A 24508-nucleotide genomic window follows, 5' to 3' on the forward strand; every position below is an offset into this window, starting at 1 on the left:
GGTATCTCTACATTACTTTCTTTTTCTAATAACTTTTTACTTTTACTCCCTACATTTGAACACACATAGCTGTACTTTCTTCCCCTTATATTTTTTTAAATCAAGCTTTACTTTAGTTTTAATGCATTTGAGGGGAATTATTGATTATTTATATTTAGCCTGCCAGGGACCATGTGTATATCACATGTGACAGATGTAAGGAGACAAAAACAACATGAAAGACCTAAATAGACAAAAAAAAAATGTAACAAGCAAAACATGGGCAGTGATGGTTATATTTTTTTAAACATAGTGTGTCTATTTTCGTATGTAAAGGGAGCATAAATAAGCCTTTAAAGTATGGCTGGATCAGGCCTGATACCTTTCCTTAGGTCCGGCTTAGGACAGCTCTAATTTCTGTGTTCCTGCTGCCTCCACAAAATGTATTTACATACATTTTGGTAACCAGATTCCTCAGAGAACCAGGGAGCAGACTGGCAGCACAGAAGAGGGCAGAGGAGCTCTCCCTCATTGCAAAATGTGTTGGAATTTAACAAATATACACATCATAAATAATAACAAGACAAATATAATATATGTTATGTACAAGGACGCATCAGTGTGTGTAATGATCTCTCCTTTCAGCCAAATCCATTCAAACAGCTCTGATACTGGACTGGGCAAAACAGGGAATCACCCTGAATTTGAATGTACTGGTGTTTCCTGTCTTAAACTGTTTATTGTAAATAGTTGTGGTGTCCGTGGTGTGCAGCTAGTTGTAATGTGTCTGTGCTGGTTGTTGCTCAGTTGGCTCTGTCTTTCTTTGCTCTATCTTTGTCTAATATGGACCTGTCAACCTGGAGACTTTTGTAGTCAGATTCTCCGTGCTTTTTTAAAATACGAAAACTGTTCGAAAACCTCAGCTGCTGAAATCTGTTAATCGCAGGCCATCCTCTCTTTGATTTTTCTTTAGGAGACACAGTGCTGACTCAAGGCAAACAATGTTTAAATTCATTGTTTAGCTCGGTATCAGGTTTTTGTAAAATTGCTGCGAGTGATCGTACTTAAGTGGTGGCGGTTCTGTAGTTAATAATTCCTGTTAAGTCTGTTCAGGAGCTGGGCTTAGAGTCCTGTATTGGTCCAGCTTTGCAAACCTGACCCTGCATGCACCGTCAAAACTGAGTACCAGAACTGACCTGTTACTCGCAGTTATCTCCAAGTCAAATCCGCACCCGCCCAGAACCGTAAATATAAGCCCCACGACCCAACCTGCACCCGTAATTGAACACACGTACACTGTCACACGCTTGTCACTCAAGTGGCACAGCGTCTGTGCCCCTGCAGCTGTCGATATGTTTCCACCGTGATGACGAGCCCAGCTTGTAGCTATCAAAAGCAAACACTTTTTGACACTTTGTACAAGCAGCAAAGACACTGTCGTTATTCTCACAGTCTCTGAGCGCACCAAAATGTCCTAAACAGCCGACTTGGCCCTCAGTGATATTTTGTCCACAATTTAGTATTCTCCAAAGGTTTCTTTTGCCTTTATGTCATCCATTTTAGCTATCAGCTTACGTTTCTGTCAAAGCAGACAGTGACATCACATTGTTTGGCAGGATGTGGAGAAATCTAGTTTTGAAAAAAAAGGTAAAAATTCTCCTGTTGAAGCTTCTTAAATGAGAATATTTTCTGATTTCTTTACTCCTCTCTGACAGTAAACTGAATATCTTTGGGTTGTTGATAAAAGAAGACATTTGAGGACGTCATCTTAAGTTTTGAGAAACACTGATCAACATTTTTCACCGTTTTCTGACATTATATGGACCAAATAACTAATCAATTAATCGAGAAAATAATCAACCAATTAATCAACAGTATAAATAATTGGTAGTTGCAGGCCTGGCTTGATTAATCATTTAATAGTTGTTTGGTTTATAAAATGCCAGAAAATGGTGAAAACTGTTGGTCAGTGTCTAAGGTGACGTCCTCAAATGTCTTCTTTTGCTCACAAATCTAAAAGATTCAGTTTACTGTCATAAAAGACGAAAGAAACCAAAAAATATTCACTTGTAAGAAGCTGGCATTAGAGAATTTTGACTTTTTTGCTTTAAAAAATTTCTCAAACCAGTTATTCGATTATCAAAATAGTTGGTGATTAATTTCACAATCGATTAATCCTTGCAGCTCTACAACAGTAACTTCTGCAGTTTGACATTTTCACTTAGAAGCATCATCATCATTCCCCCTCTGTTTATGTGTTCTCTATGGAGCACATTGTCAAACAAAGCCAAGAGATGACAAAAAACCCCACACATTAATCGTGAACGTCACAAGACATCGCAGATTCCACATTGGTTGTCGTCCACTATTATACTTAACAGGGTAAAATGATCAACTGTCACACCTAACGCCCATTTTTGTTTGCAACACCCTCTTTACAAGTTGGGCTGTTGTGTCTCTGTTATCCGGTATTGTATCAGGGTCGTGCAGGTCGTATTGGCTCAGCGCTCGTCCTTCCACAGAGGAGCGATCATGAAAGCAGAAGGAGACAATGTAGACTTTTCTTCCTGGTTGGCAGGTCTGCTACACTTGTCTGTTCTTTTTATCTTACTGTGTATGTGACTGTCTTTCGTCTTTTTCTCTCCTTCCCTTCTCTCCATTTCCCTCTGTGCGTTGGTGTGGGTGTGTGTGCGCGTATGTGCGTGTGTTTTTGATTTGAATGTGTGTCTGTCTCCTGTCCTCTACCGTGATTGGACATTGACAGAGATCTGGAACAGCCCACCGAGACCTCTGATTCCCTAATGGTGGAGGGCTCTGGTGACTCGGAGTAAGGGCCCAGTAGTAAACTACAGAATTAGCTAGAAAACTACAAATATAGCACCTCCACATAGTTTTTCTATGGCAGGCTTTTTATCGTTAATTAAACATGTGATTGGTAATATTTAGGTTTACATAAAAGCACCTGACTTGCTCTACATATACATTGATGCCTTTTAACATTTTTTAGAAGTGAAAGCTCTGAAGAGTTTTTTGCTTCAAGTTCTTTATTTTGGTTCTGTGGTTCATAACTCTCAAAATCAGGTTTATTCATAGTTTTCACATTTTACATACATACACACAATGTACCTGTGTGAAAACAGCACAGTGGGGTGAAAATGGGGGCTGACAGTTAAACATTAGTCAGACGATGTGACATTGTATCCACAGTGGTTCACTGTGACTGCCTTTCTGTCAAACTAATGTAAAGTAGTCTGAACTTCCACTACTACAGGTTCTTCAAACACACCATCTGAAAAAAAACGGATGCTTGTGCTTCCTGTATTGAGCATCTGAAAGTCAATAACCATGACGGTGTCAGTTAGGTGCAGCCCACTCTTCAGTTTTTTCTCTAAAACAGTTCACATTTGCATGAAGTGAAAACCGGCAGCACTATAGAGGCATGACAAGAAAACCATCAAAAGCAGGAGAATGCACTGGCTTTGTCATATTAAAAAAAAAAAAAGAAAAACTGTCATGCAAAGACAGGTTCCACCTTTTTCCTCTCTAGCCAGGCTACAATCCAGATGTAGCACAAATTTTCACAGAATTTTCCAAAAATCTCAATAAGGAAATGCAGTTTAATGTCCATTTTATCCACAACAACAAAAAATCTGGTGTCTTTCAGTGGATGCCATTAAACCATTGTAAGAGAAGAGGGCAGCAAGATGACACAGTTAAAAGAGGGCCAGTCAAAACAATCTTAAAAAAAAGTCACAGACATTATTAAATTACAGCTAAGCAGTACGCTAAAATGTGTCTCTGACAACACTAGAGGTGTGAAATAGACAGTGGAGTGACAGAATCATGACAGTTTTGTCACTTCTAACTTAAAATCTAGACCAGTGACACTCCCCCACCAGTCATCATATCAAACACGCCCATAGTAAATTCATGGTGGTGGTTGGCTCATCCAGGATCCGGGACGGGTAGAAATCTGTCTGAACAGGATGGTGGCCGGACCTACTTATCAGAGCAAATGAAAAATTAGCTTGCAGATTTGTCTGTTTCTCAGGCTGTCTCCTTTGCACTTTGTCTCATTTTTCTTTTATCAATACAGTATTTTGAGTTTTGTTTTCTGCACTTCTTCTGTTTTTTTTTTTTTATTTGCAAATTGAAAATGCACCAAAAATGTACATGGAAACAACCCACTGACTAGCAACAATACTTATGATAGGACTTTTTTTTATACATGGTCTAATTGTGCTTCTGCAAAGGGCTGCAACTAACAATTATTTTCATTGTCGATTAATCTGTCGACCATTTTCTTGATTAATCGATTAATTACTTCTGCCACAATATTGTCACTTCAAAAAAATAGGTCCAAACATGTGGAACACATATTTAAGTCCTGTTTTCATCACTTAATCTGTTGATCATTTTCTTAATTAACCTATTAGTGTTTAGGCCATAAAATGTCAGAAAAACTTGAAAAATGTTGATCATTGTTTCTCAAACCTTGATGACATCCTCAAATGTGTTTTGTCCAGGGAGGAGTAAAGAAAGCAGAAAATACTCACATTTAAGAAGCTAAAATCAGGGAATTTTGACTTCTTTCTTAAAAAAATTACTCAAACTGATTAATTCGTTATCAGAATAGTTGGCACTTTATAATCATTCGATTAATCGTTTCAGCAGTGAATGTCTTTCTGTTGTCAGGATTTCAGCAAATACTGAGGTGAAAGTGCAATGAAATATAGCTTGCAATTTTTTCTGATTCTCAGGGTGTTTGTATTGCACTTTGTCATATTTTCTTTTATCCATGCAAAATTTTGAGTTTTTTCAAATATTCTGCACACTTCTTCTCAGTCTTTTTTTTTTTTTTTTTTTTTACTTGAAAATTGAAAATGCACCCAAAAACATTGATGGAAACAACCTACTCACTAGTAACTTCTTTTTTTTTTTTTTTTTTACCAAAAATGTTCATGGCATCAAGCTTTATGTGTAGACTACGTATGTGCTTAACATGTGAACAGTGTCTGAAGTAGAGTGCAGTCTGTATGCATTTGGACACTGAATACTTTTCTGTTGTTTTGGCTCTGTAGTCTATCAGGATTCCAGCAAACCAACACTTACTGAGGTCAAAGTGCTGCCTAAAAGGCATTACAATGCTTGTAAACTGTCTAATTTGTTCTAATTTGTTTTTGCCCCAGTGGTAGGATGAAGATGTTTTCACCCACTCTGGATATAAGCAAATAAAAGCAGGAGGCTGCACTTTACCCTCATAGCTACAGTTTCACTTGTTTTAAAATGTGCTTGAGTATAGAACCAAAACCGTAGAAATGGTCCAAATGCATATTGACTGCACTTGAAGTAACCACACAGCAGATACCTTTCATTTTGTGATGATGCCATTTTTGTATAAACTGCTTTTACTAACCTCTGCATTTTATCTTTTTATCCTTCTTTCTTCTTCTTTCATGTTTCTCTTAACCAATCTTAATCACACTGTCACTGTACTCTGTCGAAATGGATGGCTTTTCCATCTCCCATTTCTGCTCTGTCCATTCATTCCTCATTTGTCTTGTCGCCTATCTGTATCCATCCATCCCTCCTCCTCCTCCTCCTCTCTGTCCTGTGGGCTCTCTTCATCCCTGCGCTGTCCTGTGGTCTCTCAGCTCTGCTCCTCCCTCTGAGGATCCTGCTCCTCCTCTGTCTGAGGCAGACGAACTTCTCAACAAGTAAGGTCTTTCTCTGTGCGTAAGCTTTGGCATGTCTCAACAAAGATGAGCACTTGCAGTAAACTGGGAGGAAGTTCCATCCACTGGTTTGACTTTTGGTCTTGTGCAGCCATCTGACCAATATACTGGGTTCTTTTGGGTGCTGGAAATCCTTGAAAATACTTGAATTTTAACATAGTATTTTCAAAGCTTGAAAAGTGCTCAGATTTTGGATAAAGTGCATGAAGCTTTGTTGTGTGTGTCTTTAATTTATCTCCCTTCAGTGGAATTCTCTCATGAAACTTAATTTCGGTTGTTTATAGCATGATAACATCTGATTTTAACATTTTGAGCATGTATGAGTATATAAATATGTAATTTACCACAACTGTAAGGTGCTGAAAATGCACCTTGAAAATGTTTCAAAAGTACTTGAATTTGACTTTGGAAAAGGTTTAGGAATCCTGGATATAATGTTGTAATATCTTGGGATGACGATGGGAGGATAATTGATGGATGGGTTTTGAATTGGGGCTACTTTCCTATTTGTGTTTAATTGTTAACAATACTGAAATTTACCAGGAAATTACTGATATCAAGTGTTTTATTAGAATAGAATTGCTACAGTAACATTTTAGTGTTGACTAACCCTTTAAATGCCTTCATGCTACAGGTTTGTGTGCAAGAACAACGGGGTTCTGTTTGAGAATCAGCTGCTACAGATTGGCATCAAGTCAGAGTATCGTCAGAATCTGGGTAAGTTGTCTCCACGGGGAAGTGGGCGTGGCTTGGCAGGTTTTATCGACAGTGGTTTGGCATGAGTTGTTACTAGGGTTGTGGGGTGCAGATTTATTTTTAACGTGGGATGGCGGTTTACCGTCACTGCCTTAATGGTAATGTTTTATTGGATTTTATTGACACGTACTGTCATTAGTGTATCATAGCTCCGTTCACACAAGAACAGCCAAGTCATTTTGGTTCAATGCTCATAGTACCTGACTTTTCCTAAAAATGTCTGTATTTTCATTTCAGATGCTTTTTTTACATATATAAATTGCACAAAAGGCAAGATTGGGATGATTTTTATCTATTTCTATTTTTAGGCAGTTTTACTGTCCACACAAAAATTGCCACTGTTATATTGTTACTTTTTGCACTGCTGAAGATGCATCTTGGTTGCTTAGCAACTATCACTGGTAATAAGTGGTCTTGATTTCCAATTTCCCAACATTAAATTGCAAATAATTAAGACAAATAATTAGACCCCATTAAAAATAAAGTAGGGGAGACCAGGGACGGTTGTAACACTTTTTGTCTCAGCACCTATAACTCAATTTTTTGTGTTAAAGCTCTGAAATTTTGAAACAAAGTACTCTTGCTTATTACAAATAGCAATGTTTCCAACTTTTTGGGGTGTTTATTTTTGTACTCATTTCTAGCTTTGGCATGATTATAATATAAAATACATTTAACAGTTCACTGCATGTGATGGCTTGCATATTGATGAATATATAAATGAATTTTACAACATTTATAGCTTGGTGTCATTTCATTTTTAAAAAGATAGACTAACAGAATAAACGTATTAATCTCTTAGTCTAGTATTTATCACGGGAGATGAGAGTTTGGATGCCAAAGGTCAAAATGAGCGCTTAGCTGGAATTCTGCCACTTCTAGTGTTAATAAAAGGAATGACCTTATAACCACTGTGTGTGTTTGTCTCTCAGGGAGAATGTACTTATTCTACGGTAACAAGACGTCAGTGCAGTTTGCCAGCTTCACCACCACAGTCAGCTGTCCTGGGGAGCTGCAGTCTCATATCCTTTCTCTACAGTTATGTGTCAGTGTGTGTGTGTGAAACCACCAAATCTTCAAATGGGTTAACTGGGACACAGAATGTGATTTAACTGTTTCAAAGTCATCTGTCTGGGTTCAAAGTAGAGCCTGGCCTGACCTTGCTGATATTATCTCATTGCAGCCACAATACAGGAGTATCAAAATGTGTGTCAGCTGATGACGACCAAAAGTTGCTCATAGTTGTGACCATGTATGTTCAAATGTTGACACAGAACTCATGAATTAGGCCTATTCACTTACTAACAGGTGCTGGAAGTCCTTGAAAATCAGACTGACTAGTTTCTCTTTTTAGATAAAGAAATAAAATAAGTCAGAGGGAAAGACGTGGCTATACTTAATGTCATCTGTCAGTCTTTGTCGACAAAGAACAATAAAACTACCTTATTATTTCTAAATATTCAGAACAAAAGAATAGAAGGATAAAAAAGACAACAGCGCTTGATGTCAGTAGACATAAAAACAAATAATAGATTAAAAAGATGAAAAATACAAGGCTGCACTGCTCACAGTTTGAGGTGACTGGAAGTCGGTCTGCGTGATGTCTTGATGGTCCTTGACAGCTGGCCACAGCTCAATGTCCAGACCAAACCAGTGGAACCACTGGTAGAGGGCGGAGCCCAGATCCAGCAGGTCCTCAACATCGAGTGTCTGACCGACTTCTCTGATGCTCCACTGCTCAACATTAAGTTCAGGTAAGCTCATACAACCAACACACAAGCCACAAATTTAGACTCAGTGAGTTTAAAATTAAAAAAACTGACTTGAAAAGTCTGGTTTTCTTCACTCTGTTCACTTCACACAAGCACTGCAGCTTTTTGTACTCTGTTTGATACCTTTTTTACTTGGTGTAACCATCAACCCTGAAGTTTTCTTCATGCTTTATTAGGTGCTTCATCATGTTAGCCATATTCACAGTTTTTCCTGAAATAATCATTCCACATTTTATGCATTTATTTTTATTAGACATCACAGCTGTGTAATGTAGCCATATTTTCAAATGTTTTGGTGGCAAAATCACCCAAATAGTCATTTTCTTCTACATCAGGACACCAAAAGGCTTGAATGACAAGTTTTGGTACGACTGGGTTATTTCAATCGATGCCCTGAAGTTAGTGAGTACTGATACCCAGCTCGAGAAGCTGCTGATAGTTTTGTTTTCATACAGACCATCTTCAGATTAGTATCGGCCTGCATGAATCTAACATTTTTGAACTCACATGTTAATGCCTTTCTGCATCATCTGTAAAAACAGTCAGAGAAGCAGCACACCGGCAATTATCTTTTTTATCAGGATTGTGAGGGCATGTCAGAGCTGGGTGAAACATGCCTTTCCCATTTTGGTCAAAAGTTGGCACACTGCAGTCAGCTGATCTCCACATTTATCGTCCTTGTCCGCTTCCACAGTTTGTTTATTTGGAGACTCTGTGTTGACATCAGTGCAGAAACAGTCATCATTGCTCATGAGTCCTCCTCCCTCCCTCCACCCCTCGCCTAACCATACGGATTATTTCAGACCTGCGTGAACACGTCTGACTCAGACCGTGCAGGTGTGAAATAGAACGTCCAGACTAGAGCTGTAACAATAATCTGATTATTAAATTAGTCACCAACTAAAATTTCAGCTTCTTAAATGTGAATATTTAACAGTAAACTGAATAACTCTTGGTTATGAATTCAACAATACAGTTTAGGATGTCATCTTAGCCTTTTGAAAACACCGACTGACATTTTTCACCATTTTCTGACATTTTAAAACAAACAACTATTAATTGAATTAATGGAATCGGCTGGGTTACACTTTGAATACAAGTGCTCATGTTTCAACACTTTTTCAGTGCCTAATTTTATGGAATATAAATATTGTTTTCTACAAAACCACTTTTGTAGAAACCACAATTAACCAATTAGCCACTATTAACAGAAACAAAATGTCTAAATTCAAGCAGCTACACTTTGTCAAGGTATAATACAGTCCAGTTTTCATTTTTTTGCATTTAGATTTAAAGCAGGAACTATATGATCAAATGAACTAATCAGCAGAATCAGATTCTCACCAGACGTTTGTTGCCAACGTTTTATACTTAGACAAAATGTTGACATGACAGTTTTTGATTCTCAGTGCTACTAACACATTTTGGGTGCGTCTGTGAAGTCTTGATGTTGGATAAGCAGTCTCACTCTTTAGGTGCTTTCAGACAGCTGTTAGGAGAGGGAGGATGACTGGAAATGGCAAAGGTCTGAGTTCCTGAGGTTCAGCTTTTTCAACCTCTGCATGTGTGTTCTGCAGATATGGTGGAGCTTTGCAGAACCTGACCCTCAAGCTGCCCGTCACCATCAACAAGTTCTTCCAGCCAACTGAGATGACCTCACACGACTTCTTCCAGCGCTGGAAACAGCTTAGCCAGTAAGTGTGTGTTGTTGCTTGTGTGTGTGTGTGTGTGTGTGTGTGTGTGTGTGTGTGTGTGTGTGTGTGTGTTATGCAGGGTTCCCCCAGGATGGAGTTGTAGCAGTGGAGGTACAGCTTGCATGGAAAACACACATCTGTTGGTACCAGAATTTAAGTTAGATTATTATTTATTGTTTGGATAATGAAGCAGCAGATAAATGTCAGCTATAATTTAATGTCAGAGCATTTAAAGGGGCAGTTCAACCCCCAAATCTATCCACATATGTATTTTTTTGTCTCGGTTCATCCGTTGCTGTAGAGATGTCTGTCTTTTCTCCATCATAATGGAACTAGATGGCCGTCAGCTTGCGGAGCTGAAAGCGCCAAAAATACATTCGAAAGATTCAAAACCTCATGACCCAGTTACTCAAGATAATCCACAGCCCTTGCTGTGAGCAGTTTCATGTAGGAACTACTTTCTCTCTAGTAGAAATAAAGTAGTTTCGTAGATTCAACTACAGAAACGTATCAGTTGCTCTTCCTGTTTTTGTTTTATGACTCTGCTGCTACACAAAGTTCTTCAGAGTGAAATGCAGCAAAGGTCTTGCAAGATATGTGCTTATTTTTTTCTGCTAAAACGGTCACTCTTGTGTGATTTTCCCCTTCTGTGAACATGAGCATGTCCCAATCACAGACTTTATTTGGGCAGGTGCCGATTTATAATTTATGACTCATGGCACTCATGGCATTTGTTAAGTATTTATCCGTTTTCAAAGCGTCATCCGCGATTGATGGGTGATCGATCTCCCCTCTGCCCACACCTGGTGGCTCTGCTGTGTGAGAACAATCTAATCACACACAGAGTCTCCTGTTAAATGTTTAGCCCAGGCAGTTGTTTTGTAAAAGCTTGTGCAGCTGGTTGGTGTCAATATCATTCAGTACCACTTATGATGCTGTGAAAATTTGAGCTAAAGGATTTTGAAGACATTTCTTATTGCTATTATTTTGACTGATATTGCAAATCCAATGATTATGGTGTGATTTTTGCAGGGATCTGCATCAAACCCAGATATTTTAAAGTCTAGAATATGACATGTAAGCCAAGGCATCTTTTCAACACTACACTATTTAATTTAAAATGGTACTTTGACACAATTTGCCTTGAACAAATATTGCACCTCCTGCAATTTTCAAATTGCAGTAGGCCATGTTGTGATTCGATAAAATTTTGATCAGCTGTTCAACCCTAGTTAAAATGGAATCAAGAGTGAAAAGATAAAAAATTAGTGTTTTTTGGGCGACTTTAGATCAGACACAAACTATACAAGGGACACAAGGAGAGAGAACTGGAGAGAGGCTGAGCAAGCTGCTTTGACCCCTCTCGTCTCCCGCTTGAAATCTCTGGGTACCTCACAATTTGATTCAGAGGGCTCCTCTCCTCGGCGGTCGTATTGCAGCAGCTGCACAGTGCTACTGCTAGGTGCATGTAGGGGAAACACTGCTGTGTGTCTTTTGGGTGCATTCAGAGTCCGTTGTAAAACTCAAGTTTCCTGTGTGAACTCTTCTCAGGCCTCAGCAAGAAGCACAAAAGATATTCAAGGCCAACCACAGCATGGACACTGAAGTACTTAAGGCTAAGGTACGTCTTCATTCTTTTTTGTGCTAATGTAAATGTTTCTGACGTAGCATTGTTGTCATACTGTTGTAGATACTTTAGTTTAAATGTTTTTGAAAGTATGATTTTGTTGGAGCAGAACCTAAAATGTAGGTGAATGATGAAATAAAACTGTCCTCTCTGTCCAAGACAGGTTTATGGTACAGACAAGATTACCCTTCTGCTTTTTGGTAATGCCTGAACTCCCTTTATCCTTCATTCTTTGTGATACGTGTGTGCTGATGTGTTTTCGTGTAGCTTCTGGGACTAGGAACAGCCCTGCTGGACAACGTCGATCCAAACCCAGAGAACTACGTGTGCGCTGGAGTGATCCAGACCAAGAGCCAGCAGGTTGGCTGTCTGCTAAGACTGGAGCCAAACGCCCAGGCACAGGTACACAACATGCCTCTCTTAGTAAAAAAATAAAATAAATGGTAGTCTGTGGCAAGAAACAGTTATTATTTTTTGATTCTGTTTGAAGAGTTCCCGGAGTAACACAATTAAAACATTATTTAATAAGTCGTGTGAACCTTATCTCTGCTCGGTGAGCGACATCTCTTGTCTCACACAATATACTTGTTACATTATCTTACCCTGAAGTGTTTTATCAGCGACTCCTGGTGCTTTAATCAGCTGTGAAGAGACAGAATGAGTAAGACCTGCTGTTGTGTGACTATATCCCACTACGAAAACACACAGGCATCGTAGCTTCAGTGGCTAATTTTAGCTTTTGAAGGGAGAAAATCATGATGACACTTATGCAACTTTTGTGTGTGTAGTCTTTCTAATTACGTATCGTAACGGGATCAAAAAATAATTTGTCTCTCGCCACTGACTCCATTTTTCCAAAGTTATGTCCCATGGTGGTCCACCTGAAGGGGCGTGACTTTGACACTCTATAGATAAATCATTATAGCTCACCAATCAGTAAATCTCGGACGTATAAATCAATCAGTACATGTCAACTAATGTGGATTTTAAATTTGATACATTTCTCAGTGTGGTCTAATCACAGCAGAGGCGGACGCTCTCATGCTGAAAACACAGTAGATGTCTTTGGCGTCATTCAACCTGGACCCTATTGTCTCATGTTTTTGTGTCTAAGTGACGAATGAAATTGATGCAATACTGAGAAAGAGCGCTGCAGCTGGCACAAGTGAAACAGAGCTACAGCAAAATCTAGGGCTGCAGCTAATCTGCGTCCAAGATGACGTCCTCAAATGTCTTGTTTTGTCCACAACTCATAGATATTCAGTTTACTGTCAGAGAGGAGTAAATAAACCAGAAAATATTCACATTTAAGAAGCTGGGATCAGAGAATTCTGACTTTTATGTGCCCACATCGTCCTGTTTCCTTTCACTTACCCACAGCGCTGTCTTCTTTTCATCACTCACTCATCTCATTTGTGATATACATCATCATGTTATAGCCTCGTTTCATGTCTTTAAGTAAAAATTAAACATTTTATGCCCTCAGTGTTGAGTCAGTTTTTTGTCCCGCGGTATCAAAAATGGTATGGAACCTTGATATTTTTCAAGGTATCCTATTGATATTAGAAATTCCATTACTGTTGTAGTTCCCCCTGAGTTAAACCACAGATTGACTCGACTATCTGGTTAGTTTGATGAGAGCAATAAATCATCTGTGTCTGGTTAAACAAAACGTGTTGTCTCTAAGTTGCAAAATAATCTTAACCTGTCAGTGGCAAAAAAAAATATAAAAATTAATGCACAATTAATTGAGTAATTATTAATCAATTGTTTAAAAAATTGCCAACTTTTTTAATAATTGATCAACCGGTTTGAGTAATTTTCTAACAAAAAAAATGTCAAAATTCTCTGATTTTAGCTTTTTAAATGTGGATATGTTCTGTTTTTTTGTGATTACTGGCATCATCTTGGACTTTGGGAAACACTGATCATCAATTCTCATCATTTTCTGGACCAAACAACTAATTGTTTACTGAAAAAATAATCAACAGATTGATCGATAATGAAAGCAGTTGTTAGTTGCAGCTCTGGATGATGTTGTTGCTCAGTTTCATTTCTGCTGGCTGCAGCACTTTCCCTCAGTACTGCACCAGTTTCAAAAACTCCCCATTGACACAAAAACATGAGAAAGTATGGTCCAGGTTCAAAAATAAATCACAGTCAGACCCCTCTCATATTTTTGCCTGGAATGAATAATGACTCTCCTAACTGTGTGTGTGTGTGTGTGTGTGCGCGTGTGTGTGTGTGTGTGTGCGCACAGATGTACCGCCTGACTCTGCGCTGCAGCAAGGACTCTGTGTCCAGGCGTCTCTGCGAGCTGCTGGCCGAACAGTTCTAGAGTCCAGACCTCTGCCGTGACCAGTACTCCCACCACCCCCACCAGCGACCTCTCCCTCGCCCTCCTGCCACACCTCTCCTCCTCCCTCCAACAAAGAATCTTTGAGTAAAAAAAAAAAAAAGTTGTAACCTACATAAGGGAAAAAGCAGCCCCTGCTAGCAGCAGCGGTGATATTATCGTCATTCTTCTTGTCCCAGATTCTGATTCCAGTTCATCTTCTACTTGTTTATTAACATGATGCTACATTCTTGATTTTGTTGGTGTTTACCTGTGTAGCTGGTGCGTGTGTGTGTGCGTACGTACGTGCGTGCGTGTATGTGTGCGTCCCATGGTTGTGCTGGGGGTCCCATTCTGCTTCATCCTCTGTAGTACTGATGCTGTGTGTGTGTGCAGGTGTGTGTCTGTGTGTGAGAGTGTTTTCAATTGAATTGGTAGAACATTCCTTGAAGTGACGTTGCGCACACACACACTCATCCTCCTCCCTACACACTCACACACACACACATTCATGCACACACTAGCATACGACCTCCACGATTCCTCGCAGCTCCAGTGGGGACCCCGCTGATAAAGTGAGACCTGAGGGTCCAGCATTCTGATCTCTGCTGCTTCAAGCATTCCCAGTGAAAATGCACTTAAAGCATGGGGATCCTCCAGCATGAGCCCCCTTACTTTGTCTCTGAAGGACCTGATGCCCCTCCTGAAGCCCTGTAACGAGTCGCCCTTCATTTCATTGAACAGCACAGTCGTTTATGTTCTTGACGTGTATGTAAATATGTGCCAGTGTATTACTTTATTGCTTTCTGAGACATTCCCATCTTGCTTGTTTAGAAGGCCTGATTATCTAACCCAAGCCGCCTGAGTAGGAGGATGGTGCAGAATGGACACTATGAGATGGAACTGACGGTCTTTGCCTTGGAGACAGTTCCAGGTGCTCGCCAATGAAAAGCTTAGGGAAGTGTCTGTGAGCTGCTCTTATACTGGAAGTGAGGAAAATTTAGCAGATGCACATTAAAACTGGAATATTATTTTTGAAAGCACTTCTGATAAAAACATAAATTTCACCTTCATGTGGCTCCAAAGAAATGTTTTCAATGGCATCTTTTCTGGGACAAGAGAAGGCAAAGTGTAAGCATTTCCAAGAGAGAAAACATCACTGATGAAGACAGATGGCTGTCTGATTAAAGGGATAGTTCAGATTATTTGAAGAAGGGTTGTATGAGGTACCCATGGTCAGAGTATTAGCTGCAGTAGATGCTGGTCGGAAGTTAAACAATGTGCTGCTGTGAATGGGGTAGGCAACAATATTTTTATAGAGTACACCAAAAGGGATAGTTCACCCAAAATCCTTCATTCACCCTCATGCCGATTGACGTTAAGGTTTAGTTTTTCAGTCCACAAAACACTGCTGGAGTTTCACAGGAAAAGAGTGTTACAGAAACAATTTAAATGAATGGTGACCAGGACAACACAAACTCTAAAAAAACTCACCATAAAATGCCTCCACATTGCTCGTCTGGCGTAATCCAAGTGTCCTAAAGCCCCGACATGCTGTTCATGTTAACGTGGCTCCAAACAAAGGATCTACAGTGAAGATTTAGGCTAAAAACATGACTCTCAAGTCAGTTTGGCTTGTCAGGAGACAAGCATTACACGGTTGTTTTTTTAATCGTTAAAAACCCTGGTCACTAGGGTTGGGTTGGTTAAAATTTTCCAACCTGCCACAGTTAACCCATCAAGCAGCGACTGACAATACATTCGTCCCCCCTCCTGTCCTCTCAAGTCTCAGCTGGGTGATGTGCTCATACGGCAAATTCACTGTCACTACAAAGAGTTTGTTTCTGCAGGCTGCTTTCCTCTCACTCGTCACCCAACTCACTGCACACAGCTCTGGCGTAGTGGGTGGGTCCTGTGCTGCTGGATGAGAGCGTGTTGCAGAGCAGCGGCTGTCACTCTGCAGATCATTGTATGAGCAAAATAAAATGACAAATGTTTCCCTGAAAATCGGCCAAAAAAAGCCCATTGTTGATAGACAGTATATTCATCCAATCACCCAACCCTGCTGATCACTATTCACTTTCTTCAGTGCTGTTGTCCTGTGAAACTCCAGCTAAATCCAACCTTCAATCAGCTGGAGGGTAAATAGATAATGACTGAACTATCCCTTTAAACATTCTTTTTTCTTTTATGTAGACCCTTTCTAATTGGCTAAACCACCTTTTGTTGCTGACCCTTTCCACAGCAGCTCAGCATCCATGCTGATGCCTCCGTCTGTCTACTGTAGCTAATACACTGACTGCAGACAGGTACCTCATACAAGCCCAAAATAATCCAAACTATCCCTTTAAGTTCACCGCCTGTGATGAGGAGCAGTACACGGCCGTCTCCCCCGCAGCCTTTCAGTGGAATCACCTCCATCCTAGAGACAGAGGACCCTGGTTCTGGCTCAGGCTGCTGCACCGGTGTCTGTTACGGAGTCATATTGATTTTCTGTGTGGAGACGTGCACAGCCTCTGCTGCCATCAGAATAGATGCACTATATGACAGATGCTGCTGCTCGCTGCAGCTAAATCCAGCACCAACATATGTATGATCTTGTTCCATCCCAGGCTGGACGGACGAGAGATCACATACAGTATGTACATATTCATATTCCTGCTCTTCCAACCAAGCATTTCTAGAAGAGGTCAATGCCAACAAATCTTAATTTGCACACAACCACTACAGTAAATGTTTAGAGAACACAGAGTTGTTCACCAACCTCTGATGTTTCAATCCACAGCTTTTAAACTCTCCCCGGGCTTCCTCTCACACACAAGCACTAATGTTGTGGGAGAGGACAGGATGTTTGACACCCAGATGTCCATTACAACTACAGGGGACTCGGTATATATGTGTGTGAATGTGGGTGAGGCTGTAAGCAGGTAAAAAAAAAAAAAGAAAAAAAAAGCCTAAAGACATTTCTAATACATGGTCACATTACATTCTGTGGCTGCACGGCAATCACAGGACATTGAACTTTGTAGTGGAAAATGTAGTCATTTTGTCATTCTGTGAGTGTGTGTATGTGAGTTTGTGTGTGTGTCTATGCAGTATCCACTAGCTAATGCAGCCTCATGTATCGGTGTTAAGAACCTGTCCAATACCTGTGTTAGAATTAAGATTTACTCTGTAATGAAGAAATGTGAAAGTAAAACTATGCCATATATCCAACGCCACGCCTCCTGTCCTGTGTCACAGTGATGTCATGATGACAGTAGCGTCTTCAACTACAGCACATTTTCAGGTGGTGTTCAACAGGACTGAACAATGTAATAGGTCTGTTTCCCAAACTTTTTTTTTCTGGGGAGCAGCTTATTGAAAATGACAAAACATTGCTCCTGACCACCTTATATTATCTTGATCCATGCATATACACTCTAAATACTTTAAAAATGAGAAATTAATGCATTCAGGTGGAGTTAACAGACCATCTCATTGTTTTCATTTCCTCTCATCAAGAAAACAAACCTTGACGAAAAAGGCAAAGTACTATAATAGATTTTTGAGTTTTGAGCCCAAGTCAAACTTAATTTTAAGATAAACTTTACAAAAAAGCTTTGCTGACGTATAATCTTTAGTTGAGATAATGTACTTTTCTTCCTAAGATAAACTTGAATCCAAGTTTTAAAAAAAAATTTTCAAAAATTGTTTTTAATTGAAAATATTAACTAATATTCACTTTCACTTTGAGGTTACTTAATTTTTGAAACATATGTTTTGTGGGTTTCCAAAACTCAAACTTCAACTCAGTTTTTAAAAACTTAAAGAGTCTGAGTTGGGCTCAAAACTGTTAAAAAACTTGTTTTGAAATGTTGAGTTTTCTCAACTTTTTTGTCTTTCAGTGTAGGACATCTAACATACTTCATAACTGAGACAAAATAAGTGATTTTGGGCTGAATTGACAGGCTCTTGTTTTTTCCTTTCATTAGTAAAAACATGTATTTTAAATACTTTATAAAAGTTGAACTGCAGATATAAATTTTAAATTTTCAGAATTTCTTCCATAGTCTTTTACTTATTTGGTGACCCCCATAAATCTTGTGGGTCCTCCAAGGGCCCACTCCCTGATAGAATAGAATCAGTAATGTTGGAAACGGTAATGGTTATAGATCACAGTTGATTATTTAAGACCTCTCTTTAACATTCCCATAATATTTATCAGGACTTAAACACGTGCAGTACAGTTCAGTGATTTACACTGGGCTTCAAATACTGTAAGACTTCAAATACTAATTCTGCTACATCATTTGTTAGCCTGACATGTCACATGGTTCTCGCAGATCCAGTTGGTTTGCAAGGTAACAAACCAGCTGATTACAATTCATCACTTTTTATGTGGTCGTCCAGTCAGTGTTGATGGTAAAATGTAGTCAACTGAAGAAATAAATCCCTCAGTGCTGCAATATTGACCTAGAAAGCAAAGTTCTTCTGCTTGCCAAGATGTGCCCGATGTGCCTGCATGTACCAGGATGCATTGCACACAAGCTGCTGACACCCACACCATAACCAATACTGTAGCTATTAACATTGTTGAAAATGGTAGTGAATATGATTAATAAGATGTCAGAGACTCATGCAACAAGCTGCTGCCGGCATCTGAATAAAGAAGACACTAGATTTATATGAGAGAACCATTTCATTAAATTATTGATTAATCTACGTGAATTATCAGATCAATTGTTCTTTTTTTTACACTCTGAATCTATGAAAACATTCTGATCAAATCACATCTGGAGGCTATGATTCCTGCTCTTAGTTATTACAAACTGCCCTGTAATGTCACATTTTCTGCATAATGGTGTTATACTAAATGAGGCACAATATTCATGTTCTATTCATAAATTTAGAATGACTTTTAACTCACTTCGAATAATTAATTTGTCTTGTTAAAAAATAGAGACAGACCTTTTGCTTTGTATGCAGATGATGTCTGACATTAAAAGAATTCAAACCACATACGATTTACATTCTAGCCTTTTTTCTTCTCAAAGTGTGCCGCATTGATGCATTTAAAATTTAAATGCATGCCCCAGACCACCTTTTAGGATTTAGGATCCCCCCACCATAGTTTTCACAAAATAAGGGCCCCCGAAAACCTAGAAACGCCCCTGTTTACGTCAGCAAAAGTGATGAATTTTCCCTTTATCATGAGGCTTTTGGGGGACTCCGCTGGTGTTTTATTCGTCAGATGCAACCAGCGTGTCTTCAGCCAATCCAGATGTTCTGATGTGACCTCACGATGAATTTGTTCTGCTCACTTCTGTTCACCTGCGCGACATTTACTAGACTTTCAGTCTGGAGGAGCAGCCAGGAGGCAACAGAGATCACAGCAGAGGAGACCTGTAGATCCTGCAGTCCAGCGGATCATTTGCACCGGAGCGCAGAGTGGTGCTGATGAGGGAACCACAACACTCGCGCTGGAGGTTTCTGCTCCATCCCCGCCGCCGCTGATGCAGCGGAGATGCGTCTGCGCGTGTGAAAGTGAGGCAGCGCGCTGATTGGCTGCAGATGACATCATCCAGCCGAGATCTATTGTTGGAAATAGGATGAGCTCATCGTGTAGACGGCAGTTTGAGAGAGCAGAGTGAGGACGGAGGACGCAGCAGCAGCAGTAGAGGACTGTTTTTGTGGACTCTGCAGACCTTTGACTGAATCGAGCTGCAGGAGGACACTGCCGGTGGTCTTCCAGAGGACACTTCCAGTGAGTAGTCTGAATTAAAGCAGCAACGCCATTTTGCATGAAGAAATAAATAGAACAGTTTGTTTTCATGATGTGCTGGTTGTGTCTCAGCTGGAGCCTGAGGGCTGGCATTTGTTGTGCAAAATGTAGGAATTAAATTTAATAAAAGATTCAGAAAAGTTGCAGGAGAGTAGCTCTTAATGTTACCTGCATGCTACATTTTTGGACATTGTGGAGACAGCTTAGTCTTATGTCTTGTGTCTCTACAGAGGCTCAGAACAGACAGACCAAACACTGACTCTAGACACAGACTTTGGCATTTCTGTGAGTGTTGTGGCCACTGTAGAGGCAAGTGAGACAAGGTGTTTGCAATCTGCAAGATCACAGGTAGATGTCACTCAATTCTACATACTGGTCCTTTAAATTAAAAGGAAAAACACATTTTCTATGAGCAAAAATGCTGTTCACAAAAGAACATTTTTTCATTGCTTTTTATGTTATGATAAATATATCATGGGCTTTTTATCTTGGTATTATCATAAGATGGTATTTTGTTTTTTCCTGCAAAAGGTGGAAACTGACAGAAAAGACACGTGGCTACACATGACAAAATCAACAAATCATTTTAAATGCTAAATATCACATTTACACTGGATTAAAGCACATATATCTGATATTTGGAATAACTCCTTGTAGTTTTTGAGATGCAGCCATATCTGTATCATACTATATTTAGTCTTTTGAAACATGGGGTTGTTGATTTTACTTTTAGTGGAAATACAGATTCATATGATAACAACTTAAAGGAGTGTAAGAAAAACTTGCCCTGTAGCCTCACACTTTGACTGAGGTGAAAACTTCCAATAGATTTGTGCACAGCTTTGCTTTTACATCAGGTACTGTAAAGCAAATGATACAATTCCACTGTGGACATTAATGTGTTAATGTGTAAGCAGCATTTTACTGTCCTGTTTGGTCAGGTGGAGTTAATTTTAGCTACTTAAAGGCATAATATGCAAGATTTCCCTTAAAAAAAACAATGTAGACTCATAAACATAATCCTTCTCAGTTGTCACTTTTGACCCACTGTCAGTGTTTTGGTGTGTGTGTGTGTGTGTGTGTCTGCAGAGTCGCTGCAGCTCTCTGCCTGTGTGTCTCTGTGGAGACAATTTAGTCTGATGTCACAGCCTAAAAGTTGCAGAGACGTGCCTGCAGGTTGATCATGTGCTGCGTGTTGTTTTGTGTTGTGTTGTGCTGCAGATAACGTCATGGTGTGGTCCTGCGAGAGAGAGGCGGAGCGGCCCCCGCTGTCCGTCATCCTGCCACGGCTCTACCTCGGGGCGGAGAGCGACGTGACGCAGGTACAAGCAGGGCCGTTTCTAGCTTTTTGGGGGCCCTGTGCCAAATGTTGTTTTGGAGGCCCCTACTTTGTGAAACTGTCATCGATTATTTAAGGTGGTCTTGGGAATGTGTGAGAAAAAGAATCTAGGAATGTGAAAAACTCTTAAAGCATTTTTTTTCTCAATTCATTCATTCGTTCGAGTTGGCCCCTTGAAATTTAACCTTCAGAAAATGTTGATAAGTAGGAAACAACATCAAGAAACTTTTGAAAACTTACAGGATTTACAGAATCTGCATTTTAACATCTGCCATATGTGCACAAAAATTCAGATGCTGCATTTTCCTAAAAATATGTATTTAAATGTTAGGAACAAATGTGTTCCTAATGTAATTATTCATGCTATTTCTGCATAAAATGCATAAAAATAGTCAGCAAAGTTTGTAAATCAAACGTATTATGAAAACTATATTCAAACATCATATGATGTTTTCAGAGGAAGCAGGTAAAACTGGAAACTATTATTAATATGCAAAACATCTGTTGAAATAAATCAGGATATTACATGGCGGCTCCAGAAGAGGTTAGCGTAGATACTGTGATAGCATCAGTTGTATCAGAACTGGAGAGTATTTCTACATTGAAGGAAGAGCATAGAACGACACTGAAGGCTTTTCCCCATGGAAGAGATGTTTTGTTGAAGTTAGTCTGTATTAGGCGTGATAGATAGATGGTTCATCCAATCACCTGCCAAGTTGTTTTGAAAGTGGTAACCCTTTTCCAAAAAGTTTCTAAGGATGACTTCCCAGATGATTGTGCGTAACAAGCCATCTGTATGTCCTGTAACCTCAATCTGCAAATTGGACATCTAGTATAAAGTAGGCGTCCTGAAAAAACCTGTAATATCAACCTGAGACGTGTCTTCTGCCCTCTGGTGGATTATCAGTGCACTGCAGACAGCAGCAAAATCCAACATGGCTGCCTTTACATCGTAACATGAGCAGTTTTGGCAGGGAAATCTTAGTTATATTGTTACTATTTCAATATAGTAAAATCATTTTGAAAATGTGTGTATCAAATTTGATACAGCTGGTACAGAAGATCATTTATTTGTGAAGCCCTCAATCATTATTCTATTGAAGTTAAAGATACAACCTGCATAATTCCTTCACAATCACAAATACACAAATTTAGATATTTATATGCATTTTTAACACATTTCCAAAAGCAATAACACTTAAATTAAAAAAAAAAATCTGACAGTTATTTCATGTGTCGGGCTTTATAGAGTTAAATATTTCACTCTGTTTCCATCTGTGTGTGTGTGTATGCAGGACCGGCTGGCCTCCTTTGGTATTTCCTACGTGCTGAGCGTGAGCCGCTGCAGCCCCCAGCCCTCCTTCCTGCCTCGCTCCAGATATCTCCGCATCCCAATTGACGATTCCCTGTGGGACGACCTGCTGCCCTGGATCCCACAGGCTCTGCACTTCATCGGTCAGGGCTCTCACTAATCGTTACACACACACAAAAAAAAAACAAACAAAAAAAACAGCCAAATGCTCAAATACTGATCCTTTTGATAGCTAACTGTCAGTCCGACTAAACTGTGTCGCGTGGTGTGTGCTCAGATGCGGCCATGTCCTCGGGCGCCTCTGTGTTGGTCCACTGTGCAGCAGGGATCTCTCGCTCCCCGGCTCTCGCTGTGGCCTACATCATGTACAGCCTGGGGATGGACCTGGACCACGCATACAGGTACGTGCTGCAGCCAGATGTGAGCTGTGTACTAATTCATCACATCTGCCAGTGTGCATTATTATCTGCATTACTAGCAGGATTCCAATTTTAAAATCAAGTACAAAATACTATCATGCACACTGCATGTTAATACTGTGATACTTGGTTACTGACTACATTTTTAAACACAGGGTTACTGTTTTAAAGTAACCCTCCCAACCCTGCAGATGTGATTCTAGTGAATGCTTTGCAGAGAGACAGATCACTGTACAGTCTGACTCCTCTGTACATCAGTGTATAACAGCTGTGGGAGACCACTAGTCCTAACCCACATCCTGTCTGTCCCCTTTAAGGTTTGTGAAAGAACGCCGGCCCTCAATTTCCCCAAACTTCAACTTCCTGGGTCAGCTGCAGCACTTCCAGGGCACCCTAAGCCAGAAGGCCTCTGCAGGAGACCTCCCCACCCAGCAGCTGGATCATCGCGTGCCATCTGTCAGTGACGGCGTTAACCACACGAGCAGCAGTCAGAGCGTGAGTCATCAGGCTGACAGTGCCACCAGAGAGGATTCCCAGCACACGAACAACACCCTGCAGAGACACTCGCTCCCAGATGGAAGTGGGAGCCTGTCAGGGAAACTCCGGACTCTTCATCTGACTCTCAGTCAAAACCAGCAGCAGCTCCACGGTCCATGCGAGGTTCCGGCTCTGAGCCCCTGCGAGCCGGTCAAAGCAGAATCAACGCCCACACAACTACAGCTCCCAGCAGGCTCTGCTTCTCTATTAGAGAAACGCAAAAGCCTCACCCTGTCGTTGACCCCTTTGGGAGTCTGTCCTCCCTCTCTGGCGGGCAGCGGCCAGCCAGCAGGGGGCGCCGCCGTGTCCAAAACTGTCCACAACAGGCAGGCGAGAGAGGCAAACACACAGAGGGACGCCTGCTCCCACAGGCAGGCAGAGGACACTCACAGGGAGCAGAGTCCCTCCCACAGCAGGTGCAGCAGAGGCGAGGTGAAGGCGAAGGAGCAGGGCCTGCTGTCGCCCTTCAGCTTCACCCTCAACAAGCTGCTGGGCTGGGGGGAGAGGCTGCTGCTGGGCGGCCTGTTCGTCCACCCCGTCAGAATGGGACAGCCCGCGCTGCCGTACAGGTGCTGAGGGGGACGGGAGCAGCTCCGTGTGTCCGTGCATGTTTGTCAAAAGGAACCAAACCACACATGTGATGTACATACATACATACATACAGGAGGTCTTCTATTTATTTATTTATTTATTGCAGAGCTGAATATAATAGAACTATACTGGACAATAAACCTCCACACAGATGCATCTGGTTTATTATGTACTGACACTGGTCAACTTCTCTTGTCATTTGTAAAATGCAGTTATTTTAAAAGACTTTTAAAAACATTTGGCTTGAAATGTATTTACTGATGATTAAAGATGACGTTTCAACCTGGATGTATCGCCTTTGTCTCAGTACGAGGCTTCGGGTCAGAGCAAGGTAGTTCAACACTGTTATCTGGATTTTAGCTCCCACACAACCATTTGTTTTAACTTAAAAAGAAGTAACAGTCTGGGCTGCCTTAGAATTTGAAATTGGTTGAATTTGAAAAGACAAGTTGAGGTAAATTTGCAATGATTTAACATTAATGTCAGAATTCCATAACTACTAGAATGGCCATTAGAGCTCATTTTGACCTTTGACTTTCAAACTCTATTACCAGACTAAGTTATTGTTAGTTTATCTTTTAAAAAATGCACTGCACATGTAGCAGTAGTATTTTTCTGTAGGGTGATAACCATCAGTGATCCAAGAGC

At 40.3% G+C, this 24508-nt stretch overlaps 2 protein-coding genes across 3 annotated transcripts in view; both read left to right on the plus strand.

Annotated features, from left to right (window-relative positions):
• ap2a1 (adaptor related protein complex 2 subunit alpha 1) overlaps nucleotides 1–14969 on the plus strand; it is a 33451-nt gene extending 18482 nt beyond the window's left edge. Inside the window, exons 14-22 of one of the 2 annotated variants that reach the window (XM_084743550.1) lie at nucleotides 2744–2806; nucleotides 5634–5696; nucleotides 6349–6431; nucleotides 7403–7492; nucleotides 8101–8224; nucleotides 9820–9936; nucleotides 11488–11557; nucleotides 11831–11965; nucleotides 13824–14969. In XM_084743550.1, coding sequence (XP_084599676.1) covers nucleotides 2744–2806; nucleotides 5634–5696; nucleotides 6349–6431; nucleotides 7403–7492; nucleotides 8101–8224; nucleotides 9820–9936; nucleotides 11488–11557; nucleotides 11831–11965; nucleotides 13824–13901 — 823 coding nt within the window. In that variant the 3' untranslated portion in view covers nucleotides 13902–14969. Of the gene's footprint in view, nucleotides 1–2743; nucleotides 2807–5633; nucleotides 5697–6348; nucleotides 6432–7402; nucleotides 7522–8100; nucleotides 8225–9819; nucleotides 9937–11487; nucleotides 11558–11830; nucleotides 11966–13823 lie in introns of both variants that reach the window. The other variant, XM_084743551.1, reaches the window with a different exon arrangement.
• Nucleotides 14970–19398: 4429 nt separating this feature from the next.
• LOC146310064 (uncharacterized) lies at nucleotides 19399–24148 on the plus strand. The gene is made up of 5 exons (XM_084744141.1): nucleotides 19399–19644; nucleotides 20884–20984; nucleotides 22297–22456; nucleotides 22591–22714; nucleotides 23050–24148. The coding sequence occupies exons 2-5, from the start codon at nucleotides 20892–20894 to the stop codon at nucleotides 23843–23845; spliced, it is 1173 nt and encodes a 390-aa protein (XP_084600267.1). The 5' UTR covers nucleotides 19399–19644; nucleotides 20884–20891; the 3' UTR covers nucleotides 23846–24148.
• Nucleotides 24149–24508: the final 360 nt, after the last annotated feature.

Source organism: Lutjanus erythropterus, chromosome 19 (genome assembly GCF_056507025.1).
Source record: "Lutjanus erythropterus isolate fLutEry1 chromosome 19, fLutEry1.hap2, whole genome shotgun sequence".
NCBI lineage: Eukaryota > Metazoa > Chordata > Actinopteri > Lutjaniformes > Lutjanidae > Lutjanus > Lutjanus erythropterus.

What these genes read in the sequence shown, in the direction of transcription:
- LOC146310064 (XM_084744141.1), top strand. Translation starts at nt 20,892, where the DNA reads ATGGTGTGGTCCTGCGAGAGAGAGGCGGAGCGGCCCCCGCTGTCCGTC. An exon ending in CGGAGAGCGACGTGACGCAG is followed by an intron (nt 20,985 to 22,296) that starts GTACAAGCAGGG and finishes GTGTGTATGCAG; the next exon opens with GACCGGCTGGCCTCCTTTGG. An exon ending in ACAGGCTCTGCACTTCATCG is followed by an intron (nt 22,457 to 22,590) that starts GTCAGGGCTCTC and finishes GTGTGTGCTCAG; the next exon opens with ATGCGGCCATGTCCTCGGGC.